This window comes from Sinocyclocheilus grahami, unplaced genomic scaffold (genome assembly GCF_001515645.1).
Source record: "Sinocyclocheilus grahami isolate Dianchi unplaced genomic scaffold, SAMN03320097.WGS_v1.1 scaffold188.1, whole genome shotgun sequence".
Taxonomy (NCBI): domain Eukaryota; kingdom Metazoa; phylum Chordata; class Actinopteri; order Cypriniformes; family Cyprinidae; genus Sinocyclocheilus; species Sinocyclocheilus grahami.
Genome location: NW_015505367.1, coordinates 216,335 through 230,279, shown reverse-complemented (window position 1 = coordinate 230,279; position 13,945 = coordinate 216,335). Strand labels below are relative to the sequence as shown.

The window sequence follows — 13,945 nt, the reverse complement described above, 5'->3', positions numbered from 1 at the left end:
ATTTCGAAGTGTGTAAGAGCAGAATCAAGGCTTGTACAGTACACATTACAGTTGTTTGATCAGAGGACTGTGTGTCTCTATCATCAGTAGACCCACGGCTCCTCTGCAGTCCAGTTACAGGAGCTGCCTTTACCGGGTCCCTGCAGGACCACAACCAGGGCCAGTGCCCTTTTGATATAGCACCTTTTTTATGAAGGAGAGGTTGACAGCAATGGGGTTGGAGGGCTGGATATGGCCAGTTCTGTGTTCAGTGCGTCCAGTATGTGGAGGAGGGTCTTCACATTAACTGCAAGGCCACAGTGAGGAGCCAGACAGCCTTCACTGGCTTCTGTTCTTGCAGGACAGACAGCAGGCCTTCCTGTAGTACCAGTGAGTACACAGCTTCACCCGCAGGACAAGGGCACAGTTAGCTGTCGCTTTATCCTGACAAGCATCCTCAGCTGGGGGAAAAATAAGAAACAGACAGTTTAAAAAGACAAAGTATGTGAAAACGTAATTACATCATGAATTAATTTGTATTAAATACAAAATAAATATCAAATAATTTATTGAAATGTATTTATTTAATATTGCAATTCTTTTTTAAATGTTAAAATCTCTATAGCAAAGACAATATTATAAATAAATCACGTGTAAATGTATTTTTTCAATGTTTTAATGTTTAAAAGTTATATAATAAATACATACATTTAAATATTTATATTTATTTTTCTCATGTAAAAAAATACTACTTTAATAGCATAATACATTTAAATATATATTTTTAGAAGTTTAATAGCAGTGAAAGCTATATTAGTTATAAATAAATACATATATTTAAATATTTACATTTATTTTTTCCCCCAGGTTAACATCTCTTTAACTGAAAAAACTAGCAAGTAAAATAAATAAATATTATATATTTAAATATTTAAATAATTGTGTAATGTTGAAATAAAAGTATAATGGCAGATATAATACATATATAATATAATACATTTAAATATTTATATTTATTTATTCCCATGTTAAAATCCCAGATAGATAGATAGATAGATAGATAGATAGATAGATAGATAGATAGATAGATAGATAGATAGATAGATAGATAGTGTACACACTTCACCCTTGTAAGGCAAATCTTTGCAGAGATGTCAAGAAACATGCTTTAAGTGGATCTCAATGAACATCAGCAACCGCAGGACTGTACCATGTTCTCCCTACTAAATCTCTAATGCAGAACAAGGAATGTCATTGTTGTCCAAAAACACAAAACTAGCTGCCAAATTGACAACATGCATGATGCACTTGCCCTGCAAAGATTAAAAACAACAAAGCATTAATCTGGTCTAAATTTCACAGGAATTAGCTTGTGTTGAGCCAAGATAGATTCACATGTGCTTTTAATTGAGCCGAGCGTTTTCACACGCACTCGTTGCTGTGTTTCATTAAAAGGTACAGCGTAAACTACTTACAACTGGCATGATCAAATAACAGCCATGCCAGGGTGCGTCCTTACAGCATCTTTCCAAATAAAGATAGATTGGATTTCTTTACAACTCACTCAAGGCCTGTCTTGTTGAAAGTCTGCAATGCGTAGCCAAGCTTAGATGGGAGACCTCAGTTAGTTTGTACGTGTAGTGCTGTGGTTTGCTATAACAGTACCTGGTGGCTCAGTAGTGCAGGGCTGCACCTCACAGCTCTGCCTGGCCTCTGGTCTCAGTGTTGAATCACAGCTATGGCCCAGTTCTTCTCCTTGATAACACTTCACCTCTCGCACACGCACTCCAATCCCACATGTCTTACTGCACTGCAGGGCACAGACACAAACACATGTGAGAGGCAAACATTTCAATGAGCCATTATCCAGAACAGATAAATCACTCTCAAAGTGATGTGCAAAAGTCACTTTTAAACCAAGCTTTCTGTTGGTCAACAAGGCAAATTTGTATGAGCAACTTAAACACAAACCAAATTGTGAGGAAATTTGTTTTGCTCTCACATGAAACTCACATGTGCGGATTCTTACTGAAAATGACAGAATTTCACTTGTGAAATGACTGCAGCTTTAGGAGGCGTTCACATAGAATATGTGCATCTCAGAATTAAGATATTATTTCTTGTAACTGCAACATTATTTCTCACAACTGTGACTTTTCTTGAAATTTCAACTTTTATTTCTCGTGATTGCAGTTAAAACAATTTTGACTTTATATTGCCTCCCAACTTTATTTATTTTCTCAAAACTACAACTTTCTTGTAATTGCAGCTTTTTTATTTTGTAATTGCAATTAAATCTCACATCTCATGAGTCCTCACTTTATCTCTCAATTTTAACTTTATATTGTCTCACACAAATTACTCATAATTGCGACTTTAAAGTGCCCCTATTATGGGTAGTTTTTGGGAGTCCCCAACAACAGGTTGACATGCATGCAAGGTCAAAAAACACTTTCATTGTCTTACAATATGCATTTATTTTTACCTTATTTGCTCAACGACTCCCAAACAATTCGTTTAACGATTCATTTTTCCAAACCCCTCCTTTGCGTGATGCTAATCTGCGGTGATTGGTCCGATTGGTCTCATTTTCATTTCATAATGCCTCATAAAGCAGCCTTTATAAGCGCAGTGCTGCTTTGTGTTCAGCGTTACCGCTCCAAAAGCGGCACCTAGTGGCAAAGAATGAATTTGCATTTTCATTCAGACCAATGCTAAAAGACCAACAAGTGGGCGGGCAACATGCTAATGTTTCATGTTGACGTCAACATGAAACGGCTTGGGATTCGTTTTAAAAACGACTCGTTTCAATGATTCAGAATCGACTCTTTATTTTGAGAGACAATAAATTTATGCACGGCGCACTTTCAGATTTAAAATTTTGCAGGATGTTTTCATTCACTTAGAGCTGTGTTACACACTGCATGAAAGGTAATTTTCAAAAATCCATAATAGGGGCACTTTAAATCCCGCAGTTTCTTATAATTGTACCTTATTTCTCTTAATTGCAATTAACTCCCATATCTCATAATTGTGGCTTTATCTCACTATTTTGACTTTATATCTTTCCACATGATTTCATTTCTAATAATTGTACCACCAATGTTGGAGAAGGTTGTAATAGGTTACAGATTACAAGTTACCCTTTTTAAAATGTAATAAGTAGTGTAAACATTTCAATTACTTTATTAAAGTAATATAACTAATTACATTTGATTACTTTTCTAAATTTCAAACAAACTGAACAACTGTTAAACATTTTAAAGCAGCAGGGTTAACCTTACTGTAGGACTAAACACCAATTACTGTCAGACTTTCAAAATCCTTCTTCACTCGAATTAAAATGATAATAATCTAATTTTAAAGCACAGCCACCACAAAATCAGACTTTAGCACCTCTTTTAACTTTTGAGGTTAAATACAGATTTAAATTCATAAGATATTTTAATAGTTATGATACTGTTTTTGAACTCAAATCTTATTCAAATCCTATTTAAATAAATTAAATCCCCCTTTGTAATTGTAAACATTTTCTGAAACCCACCGGCCCCCAGTCAGAGACGGTCCACCTGCGATCACAGGGCGGCCCCTCGCACTCTCTCTGGCTAACCGGTCTGGTGGACTCGTTACAGAGTCTGGTCTCCATGGAGCAGCGCACCTCACGGCTCCTCACCCCACGACCGCCGCACCGCGCTGAACACTGTCAGAATGACAAACAACCATTACTGTCGCGTTTGACGCACTAGTGGGTCTAAACTAAAACTTTTACATTTAGTTCACTGTTGGGTCTTAATTAAAAACTAATTACATTTGATTACTTTTCTAAATTTCAAACAAACTGAACAACTGTTAAACATTTTAAAGCAGCAGGGTTAACCTTACTGTAGGACTAAACACCAATTACTGTCAGACTTTCAAAATCCTTCTTCACTCGAATTAAAATGATAATAATCTAATTTTAAAGCACAGCCACCACAAAATCAGACTTTAGCACCTCTTTTAACTTTTGAGGTTAAATACAGATTTAAATTCATAAGATATTTTAATAGTTATGATACTGTTTTTGAACTCAAATCTTATTCAAATCCTATTTAAATAAATTAAATCCCCCTTTGTAATTGTAAACATTTTCATAAGTAACTGTAATTTAATTACACATTTTTTCCTCAGTAACTATAACAGATTACAGTTACATTTATTTTGTAATTAAATTACATAATTCCGTTACACGTAACTAGTTACTCCCCAACACTGTGTAGCACACTTATCTCACAATTGCAATTTGTCTCACAATTGTGACTTGATTTCTTATCATTGTGACTGAGACTTTATTTCCCACTACATGACATTGTCTTACAACTGTAACTTTGTCTTATTTTTAACAGGCTTCCTTATTAAATTACTAGTAGGATGCTGAACATGAACTCGATGAGAAAACAAAATTGATTTGAAGAACACAATATTTGTTTAAAAATGGCTTAAGAAATATTTTGTGTAATACATAGTATGTTATATCATCATTTTCACTATATGAACCTAACGTGTCAACATCCCAATGCAATTATTACATGGCATAAACCCCCTCAATTCTGTAGAACATAAAAAGTTTAATAAGAAGCCAAACCAGGTAAACTATAATAACCCCTCCTAACCTGGGACCAGGATGTGGTGAACCACTTGGAGCAGGGTCTCTCAAAACAGGCCGAACTGTCTGCAGGTCTGAGGGATCTGTCACACATCCTTTCAGGGAACTCCTTGAAGATGCCACCCTCCAGCCCTGCACACACCACCTGACGCGTCTTCACCCCACGGCCACATGTGGCATTACACTGGGAATGTTCAAGACAAAATACTACAGTAAACAGCTCATTAAACACATAGGAGCTGTATTGTTATTGTTAAATGAAACAAAAACTATTAAAATTGTTGGTAACACTTCACAATAATAACAACTTCACAAGTTAATTAGTTAATGTTAATTAATGCATAACATTAACTAAAAATTTGCAAAACATTTGTTATAGTATTTATTCATCTTTGTTAATAAAACTACAACTGTTCATTGTTAGTTCATGACCATTTTTTAATATTACCAGATATAACTTTGGATTTTAATAATGCAGCAGTAAATGTTGAAATTAATATTAACTGAGATTAATACATGCTTTACAAGTATTTTTCATTATTATTTAATGTTAACTAATGTAGTTATCTAATGTCAACAAATGGAACCTTATTGTAGTGTTACCAATTCATTATTTCATTACTTGAAATTAAGATGAAAATAATATTATAAAACTATTAAGTTTATTTAACTTATTAACTATTATTAAGAGAACTGAAATATGTTCCATACAATTAATACAAATAAACTGAAATAAATATAAATTAAATATAAATTGAAGCTAAACAAATATAAAAAACTAGTAAAAATGATAAAAGCACACAACATAATTACTAAAACAAACGAAAATGAAAACTGAAAATATAAAAATACAAACTCAAAATATTGATGAATACTATAATAGCATATAAATAATGCTAAAATAACAACGCATAGGAGATGGATGGGAAAAGTTACCATAAACTGCAGTACATAAGGGCAGCTCACCTGTTCCCACTCTTGCTCCACCCAGTGGGCGGGGCAGTTTTTGTCTCCACATGGATGCACGGCCAGCGGCTTGAGCTCTGGATCACACTGGCCATCAGAAATCACCTTCCCACTGCTGTTCTTACACACCACATAGCGTCTCATCCTGCCCTCCCCACACGGCCCTGAGCACTTAGAGAGGGAGAAGCAAAGACACATAACGTCATGTTTAATGGACAATCTAATGATTTAAATTTCTATGTCATATTTTACAGGACATTTTCTGAAACCCACCGGCCCCCAGTCAGAGACGGTCCACCTGCGATCACAGGGCGGCCCCTCGCACTCTCTCTGGCTAACCGGTCTGGTGGACTCGTTACAGAGTCTGGTCTCCATGGAGCAGCGCACCTCACGGCTCCTCACCCCACGACCGCCGCACCGCGCTGAACACTGTCAGAATGACAAACAACCATTACTGTCGCGTTTGACGCACTAGTGGGTCTAAACTAAAACTTTTACATTTAGTTCACTGTTGGGTCTTAATTAAAACTAAATCTGAAACTTAATTTACATTTTAAATGTAAAAAATTAATTACTTGAAATATGATCATCGTTAACGGAAAAATAATAAAATATAAAAAAAAATTATTTCATCTAGTTGCAAGGGCAACATTTCTCATTTTAATTTAGTTTACTAAATTAAATACAAAATACAACTAAAACAAGAATAAAACTATTCTCGTTATTAACAAACCATTAACTATGACTTTTGCCTCAATAACCTACGAATTTGCTGCTTATTAATAGTTGGTATGGTAGTCGTTAAGTTTAGGTATTGGGTAGGATTAGGGATGTAGAATATGTGCTTTATAAGTACTAATAAACAGCCAATTTTGGCACGCTACGCTGTTCAGGGAGCACGCTGGAGGCACGAGGAAATGTTTAACAGTCTTTATTCAAGGAAACACTGGGAATAATCCACAACAGGAGCTTGAGCAACACACATAGAAAACAAGTAGATCCGACAAACACTGAACGCAAAGGCAGAGACTTAAATACAAAGGATAATTGGGAAAACACAGGTGCATAGGATCATAATCAAACAAAACCGGAACAGAAACAGAGGCAAAACAGGTCCATAATCCTGAAATATCGCCCCCCCCCTTCCCGGAAGGCGCGTCCTTGCGCGTGGACAACAACAGAGGGAGGCATAGGTGGAAGCTTGGGAGGAGGCTCGGGAGGAGGATGGATATCCGGGAGGAGGACGACGGGCAGAGACCAGGGAGGTGACAACGGAGGGAGGAGCCAGGGAGATGACAGGAGGGAGCTGGAACAGGAGGAGCCAGGCGGGACCCAGGCCGCAGCCATGATGACGGCCCACGGTGGAGCCGACGGAGGGAGCAGCCATGGAGGAGGAATGGCCACCGACTCCAGGGGGCCGAGAAACCGCGGCGGAGCAGGTAGCGGATGAGCCCGAGGCGGAGAGCCCACAAGCCAGGTGGATGACGAGGATCCGGGGGGCCAGGGTGTAGCCGAGGGCTCTGGCGACCGAAGCGGAGGCGGAGATCCGAAGATCCACGGTGGAGCCGGAGCGACTGAGGACCAAGGTGGAGCTGGTGGGGAGGGAGGAGCCCAACGGAGCCGGTGGAACGGAGCAACGAGGTGCAACCAGAGGAGTGGAGTCCAGAGGCGATGGCTGGTCGACACCCGACCAAGGCGGAGCCGGAGGGACGAGGTAGCCCGGTGGAGCTGGTGGATCGATGGGTGACGGTCGAGGTGGGGGAGCTAGGAGCCGAGGTGGAGTCGCTGGGTCTACGGGCCGAGGCGGAGTCCGGGCCTTGGAGGCTGGAGGCGGAGTCAAAGTATACTCGCACCGTGCTGATGGTGGGCTGAGGGCAAGCAGAGGGGCTGTCAGACAACAGCAGAGGAGGAGGCTGGAGCGGGTGGGAGGGCGGCTATTTGTGAGCCTCTGGGCTTTCAGGGCTAAACTCAGGAATGGGAGCACACTCTAGGCTGAACGTGGAATCAGGAGCCCTCTCCGGGCTGGACGTGGAAACAGGGGTGACAAAGGGCTCCGAGGAAGGAGAGAGGAGAGGGGGAAAATCAACTTCCTGCTCAGTTTCCCAGTCTATAAGGTCCCCCTCGAAGTCCAGCAGTCCCAGATGTATAATTAGCTCACCCTCAGCCGCGGTGCAGTGGGCGGAGCTCCACTCCGTGTTCTCACCGTCCACGGCTTGCTCCCTCGCAGCACTGTTGCCAACTCTCGCACCTGGTCTGACGGGTAAGGCTCTGATTCCGGGGCAATCCTCCACTCAGTCGCTCAGCTTTGCGCTAGCTCATCGATCGCGGCGGGAATAGGCTCTCTGTCATCGGTGGGCTTGGGCTGATGCTCTGCACCGCGGGGAGATGGTGGGCTGGGCTCTGGGTCAGGAGCGGATCTGGTGAGATCATCCACGGAGCAGATGGTGAATGGCAATCCGTTTCTCGCCAGAGTCCACTCCACTAAGGCGGCGAAATCCTCTCGAGGACCATCTTCGGACGACGGCGCTCTGCTTGCTGTGTTCAAGCTTGCATCATAGAATGAGCATAGCACGTCGTCCGGGTAGCTGGTGGTGTTAGCCAACAACAGGAACAGTCTTGTATGGTCCTCGAGAGATTTGTCCCCCTGCTCCAGCAGGAGGAGGAGGAATTCCGAACGAATGAGGGGATCCATGGACACCACGGAAAAAAAAGGACACTTTAAAAAATGGCAACAAAGAACGGAGGGTAGACACGGAGGTTACTGTTATCGGTCGGGTCTTCTGTCATGCTACGCTGTTCAGGGAGCACGCTGGAGGCACGAGGAAATGTTTAACAGTCTTTAATCAAGGAAACACTGGGAATAATCCACAACAGGAGCTTGAGCAACACACATAGAAAACAAGTAGACCCGACAAACACTGAACACAAAGGCAGAGACTTAAATACAAAGGATGATTGGAGAAACACAGGTGCATAGGATCATAATCAAACTAAACGAGGACAGGAACATGACCAAATAAAGAAAAACCAGAACAGAAAAAGGGGCAAAACCGGTCCATAATCCCGACAAATATGTTATTAATAGGCCTGCTAATAAGCAACCTTTAAATAGTGAGAATTGGTCCCTATACTAAAGTGTTACCTAAAATTTTAAATGAAAATGGGAAATATAAAAAACTAATTCAAAACATTTTGAGATATATATTATTTACATTCATTTGCAATTAACATGTAATTAAAAAATCAGTTCACACACGATTTACACTTTATTTTAAGGTGTCTTTGTTACAGTGTAATTATACATGTAAGTACGGAGTAATATTAATTAACATGCACTTACTATAGGGCTGGGGTTAAGATTAGGGTTTGGTTTAGGGTTACTTGCATGTAATTATGCATAATTAATTGTTATTTTAATAGTAAATACATGTAATGTGTAACAAGGACACCTTAAAATAAAGTGTTACCACATATTCTTTCAAAGTATAATATTTCTATAATAGGTGCTCTTTTTAAAAGCATGCTAACTTTACTTCTTTTTCACAAGGGTTTTCTTCGCAAAGCTGCTTTGGAGCATTTTGTATTGTGAAAAGTGTTACACAAATAAACTGAACTAAAATCAAAGCAGCTAAAGGTGCATAAAGGCATCAGTTTTGGCGGTTAATATTCAATTCACATGAAGATTTTTAAAAAAGCCTTGAGACTAAAGCCTTTACACACTGACCTCAGACCACTCTGAGATCTCCCACTGCGGACCGCAGCTTTTGCTCTTGCAGGCTTTCCGTGTGATGGGCTTCTGCAGCTCCGCAGCCTGACACAGCTCATCATAAACAGAGCTGTCAAATCCCGGCGCCATCATCTTCCAGCAGCGCACCGTGCGGAACTGAAACCCCTCTCCACATGTCCGGGAACACTCGCTCCAGCGACTAGTTTCCCACCTGCCTCAGAATACAGAATACAACAACTTAAGATCTGTCATCAACAGTGTTGGGAAGGTTACTTTGGAAATGTAATAGGTTACAGATTACAAGTTACCCTATTTAAAATGTAATAGTAGTGTAACTTTTTCAATTACTTTATTAAAGTAATTTTGATTACTTTTTGATTACTTTTCTAAATGTCTAAGGAATGTTTATTTGCAACTGTTAATCATTTTCAAACATTTACACCATGCAGGGTTAACCTTACAGCAGTGCTCAACACTGTCAGACTTTCAAAATCCTTCATCACTTGAATTAAGATGATCAAATTTGAACACATCCACCACAAAATCAGACTTTAGTACCGCCTTTTACTTTGAGATTGATCTGAAGTTCAATGCAGATTTAAAATCATAAGAAATAGTTTACTGATACTGTTTTTGAAACCAAATCTTTGCATAACTACAGGAAACACTATCTAACAATGGTTTGGAAAAAAGTAGTTAATTAAAAAATAATAATAAATAAAAGCATATACATCAACTCAAATACGGTTATCTAATAAGCATGTGTCCTATTCTGTGTACTAAACTCCTGAAACATTGGTATCTCTTTGTATATTATATGACGATAGTTTTCTCAAAATAAGTAAAATGCTCATGAAGTGACTCAGAGCAGTTCTAGAGATTATGTTTATGTGTTCATATACTCATATATTGAGGCAGCAGAGGCTGAAAACACCGCAAGCTTCAGTAGGCCTATGTGTAGTAAATGAAACCGCATGTCTGCGCCATTAATTTCCACGAGGGGTTGACTGGGAAAAAAAATTTCAGGCCAGGAAATCTCTCACTCATACACCCACAACCAATTCTGAAGCATGGACAACCCTATTTTTTGTATGGACCTCACATAAAAAAGGTTTAAATCCTTAGGTTGGGGACATGCAAAATAATTAAAAGTTCTCTCCTGAACTGGACCTTCACTTCCATTTTTCTTTTCAGTCTCTTTATTTTCCCCCGATATCTATCTCTCTCTTTAATACTCAAGATTGATCAAAACTATACTTTCTAAATTGCCTACATGTCAAAATTAGTACATCACTACAATATCTTTATAGAAAAATCCTACTGAACATGAGTCATGTTTTCCCTTACAAAAATGAACCATGCTTTTATTATAGTAAAAGTAAAGTAACCATGTTTTTTTTTTTTTGGCAAATGGATTACCATTTGTATTTATTTTTACTACAAACTCTATGGTTAAACTATGGTTAGTGTAGCAAAAAACATGGTTAATTTGTGGTTACCATGGTTTAACAATAGTAACCATTGTCTTTGGATTTATAGTAAAATCATCGTTAATTTTCGTAAGGGTTGTGTTGTTGTCTGCCCTAGCTCCCCCTAAACCTATTATAAAATATGATTATTTGTCTGCTAAATTACTACTGTAACATTACAATAGATAATAATGATGTCCTTTATACAGTATTTTGAGTGATGACTGATGAGCAATGGGCTGCTCCTGCTTAACTAAGTAAACAAAGACAAAACTACAATAGCGTATTACAGATGAAACTGACCTGCACTTGAAACCCTGAACAGTAGTTTTGCTTCTCTGCTCCACCTGTGCACTTCCACAGTCCACTCATGTCTTTTTGCAGCTTAATATTCACAGACACTAGTCCATATCGCGTTTTGATTCAAGTGTACTGACCTACTTTTGATTTATTCGTCCAAAATGTGGCATATTCCGTCCACGTTAGGCTATAGGAATTCCGTTTTTATGACTGGATTCTACGAGCCAGTTTGTGTTTTCTGCATCGCAGAAATTATAGGGCCGTATGTCTCAGCGTAATCAGTGCAATTTGGGAAAGAAATCAATTAAATCTTTATGTGGATGTGTGTCCAAATATTCAAATGTAATCCCCTTTGTAATCGTTAACATTTTTATAAGTACCTGTAATTTAATTACACATTTTTTCTTAGTAACTGTAACTAATTACAGTTACATTTATTTTGTAATTCAATTACGTAACGCCGTTACATGTAACTAGTTACTCCCCAACACTGGTCATCAACAGCATCTACGGCTTCCAAACATCTACACCTATGAATTTACCTATAGTAAAGCAAATTATATAAAAACTCAAATAATTGCATGAAGTTTTTAGTAACAAACCTGGGCAGGCACTCTTTCCCTGTACAGAATTCATGTGTGGGCTCCGGTCTGGTCAAAGCGTCGCAGTAGCTCTCATCCACCTCTGACCCGTCATACTTCACACATAAGGCATAAGATGTGCTTATGCCTACAGACACAGTGGATAGTGTCAGGTTGGTTGTGTGTTTGCAAATGTGTCGCACTGTCTGTGTGTGCTTGTGATTTCACCTGTTGTACATGTTGAGCTGCAGGGTGCATACGCAGAAACCTTCCATCTGTACATGTCAGACATGCTGATATCACGATCTAGAGATTCCACCTCAAACTCATTACTGCTGGAGTAGGAGAAAAGAGAAAGAGAAAAAGATGGTGATCAGTGCTGGTTCTTTTTTTTCAACTTTTACTTGTGTCACACAATTAAAACATGATATATTATATTTTTCTTATCTAATGTTAAAACAATGTTTTTCATGAGTTTCACAAGGAAAAACAAGTCTTGTTTTAACAAGAAAATTAGGCCTTTATATGCTATCATACAGCATAGACACTTGTTTGTTGCTTTCACTTAATAGTAACAGATAAATTAGTTACATTATAGCTATATAATTCTGCACATTGTTTCAAACTGTTTTGTAAAGTAAATTGTTTTGTCAAAAAAATAAGCTTAATATAGAAACAAAAATTAACATTTATCTATTTAAAAAAGTAAAATATATGAAATATATATAAAAATACATTGCTAAAAAGAAAATGTTCATTCTTTTGTGGTCGGACCAGTGAAAATATTGGCTGGCCAAAACAAAAATAAATAAATAATCCAATCGGATTTTTTTTTTCTGAATTAGTCATTTATTTACGACAAGACAAAATATACACCTAAGAAATTGCTACAAGAGTTTATATGCCATTTAAGTGAATAAGGTAAGATAGGAATTGGCCAGTCCAAGTTTGAGTTGTCTTGTGGTCCTTTCCCAGTTCTGTTCTCCTCATTTTTTTCTCCACATGATTCCTGTCTCAATTCAAACTGCCCAAATACAGCTAGAAAAGCCAAAAATATAACTATAAAAAAATGAAAGCTTATTATTTTACAGTACATAGGCTAAAAAGAGTGCACTTATAACTCAGACCTTGAAATTACCCACCCTGACGCTTTCACACTTTGTATGTTTGCTTAAATCCGAACAAGAATTTGATTCACTGGACTACATTATCATCAATACAGTTACTAAAGCACAAAATGTAAATCCCCCGAGTTCCTACATATCCATAATTTAAGAAAAGGTCAATTTATTTTTAATAATTTCATGTTAACTTGCCCTTTGAGAACTGAAGGCTTGGAAAGAAAAACCTTTCTACCTTTTTCTACCCTAACAAGCACATCTGTGGAAAGGATGCAGTGACATTTTGAAAGATTGGTGCACATTTCCATTCATAACAACTCAAGCCAGACCGTGGCAATAAATATGTCAGAGCATTCATCTAAAGGCTCAATACACTCATATGCCTTCCATCTGACCTCTCGCTGTGGGGGGTTTGCACTGGCTCCACCTGGTGGAGCTGGAGAAGGTTGGCCTGGTGGCTTGTTGAGTCATTAGTCCTGGCCTCAAATACAGACTCTCCATCTGGACTGTACATGTCCAGGTTGCCTGGGTAGATCTCCAGTGTCAGGCTGTTGTCCAGTGAAGAGTTGAGCTTGAGTACGGCACAACCCGTGAGTGCAGAACCGTCTTTACAGGGCTGTCTGGAGCCTGAGGGCCATGACGCTCCATCATAGAAGAGACTCTTCAGCACCGGTGTAGATGTGTGGTTGGAGTCACTGGAACTAGACGAATCACCATCAATCAGGTTGGAATCAGGGCCTGGACAACAGCAAAGCATGTTTAAATGTGAAATCAATCAATCCATGACATCTTAGTCTTAGCCTTTTCTTTATAGCATACAATTTCTGTACAATATATACAGTACATGAACTAAATATAAAATGGATATGTTCGATGACTTTTATCCACTCTGTATTTAACAAAATATAAACTACAATTCAAACGTTTGGGTTCGGTAAGATTTTAAAAAAGATATTAACACTTTTATTGAGCAAGGACACATTAAATTGATCAAATGTGACAGTAAAGGCAGTAAAAACATTTATAAAGACATTTATAATGTAAAAGATTTATTTTCAAGTAAATGCTGTTCTTTTCAACTTATACTTATATATATATATATATATATATATATATATATATATATATATATATATATATATATATATATATATATA

At 38.3% G+C, this 13,945-nt stretch overlaps 1 protein-coding gene across 1 annotated transcript in view; it reads right to left on the bottom strand.

The window, feature by feature from the left end:
- Positions 1–13,945, bottom strand: part of LOC107594654 (ADAMTS-like protein 2) — a 27,838-nt gene continuing 13,893 nt past the window's right edge. Inside the window, exons 10-18 of the mRNA XM_016284787.1 lie at positions 13,184–13,526; positions 11,896–11,999; positions 11,689–11,815; positions 9,315–9,528; positions 5,864–6,019; positions 5,591–5,761; positions 4,632–4,808; positions 1,645–1,789; positions 1–440 (exon numbers count right to left, since the gene is read on the bottom strand). Coding sequence (XP_016140273.1) covers positions 319–440; positions 1,645–1,789; positions 4,632–4,808; positions 5,591–5,761; positions 5,864–6,019; positions 9,315–9,528; positions 11,689–11,815; positions 11,896–11,999; positions 13,184–13,526 — 1,559 coding nt within the window. The 3' untranslated portion in view covers positions 1–318. The remainder of the gene's footprint in view (positions 441–1,644; positions 1,790–4,631; positions 4,809–5,590; positions 5,762–5,863; positions 6,020–9,314; positions 9,529–11,688; positions 11,816–11,895; positions 12,000–13,183; positions 13,527–13,945) is intronic.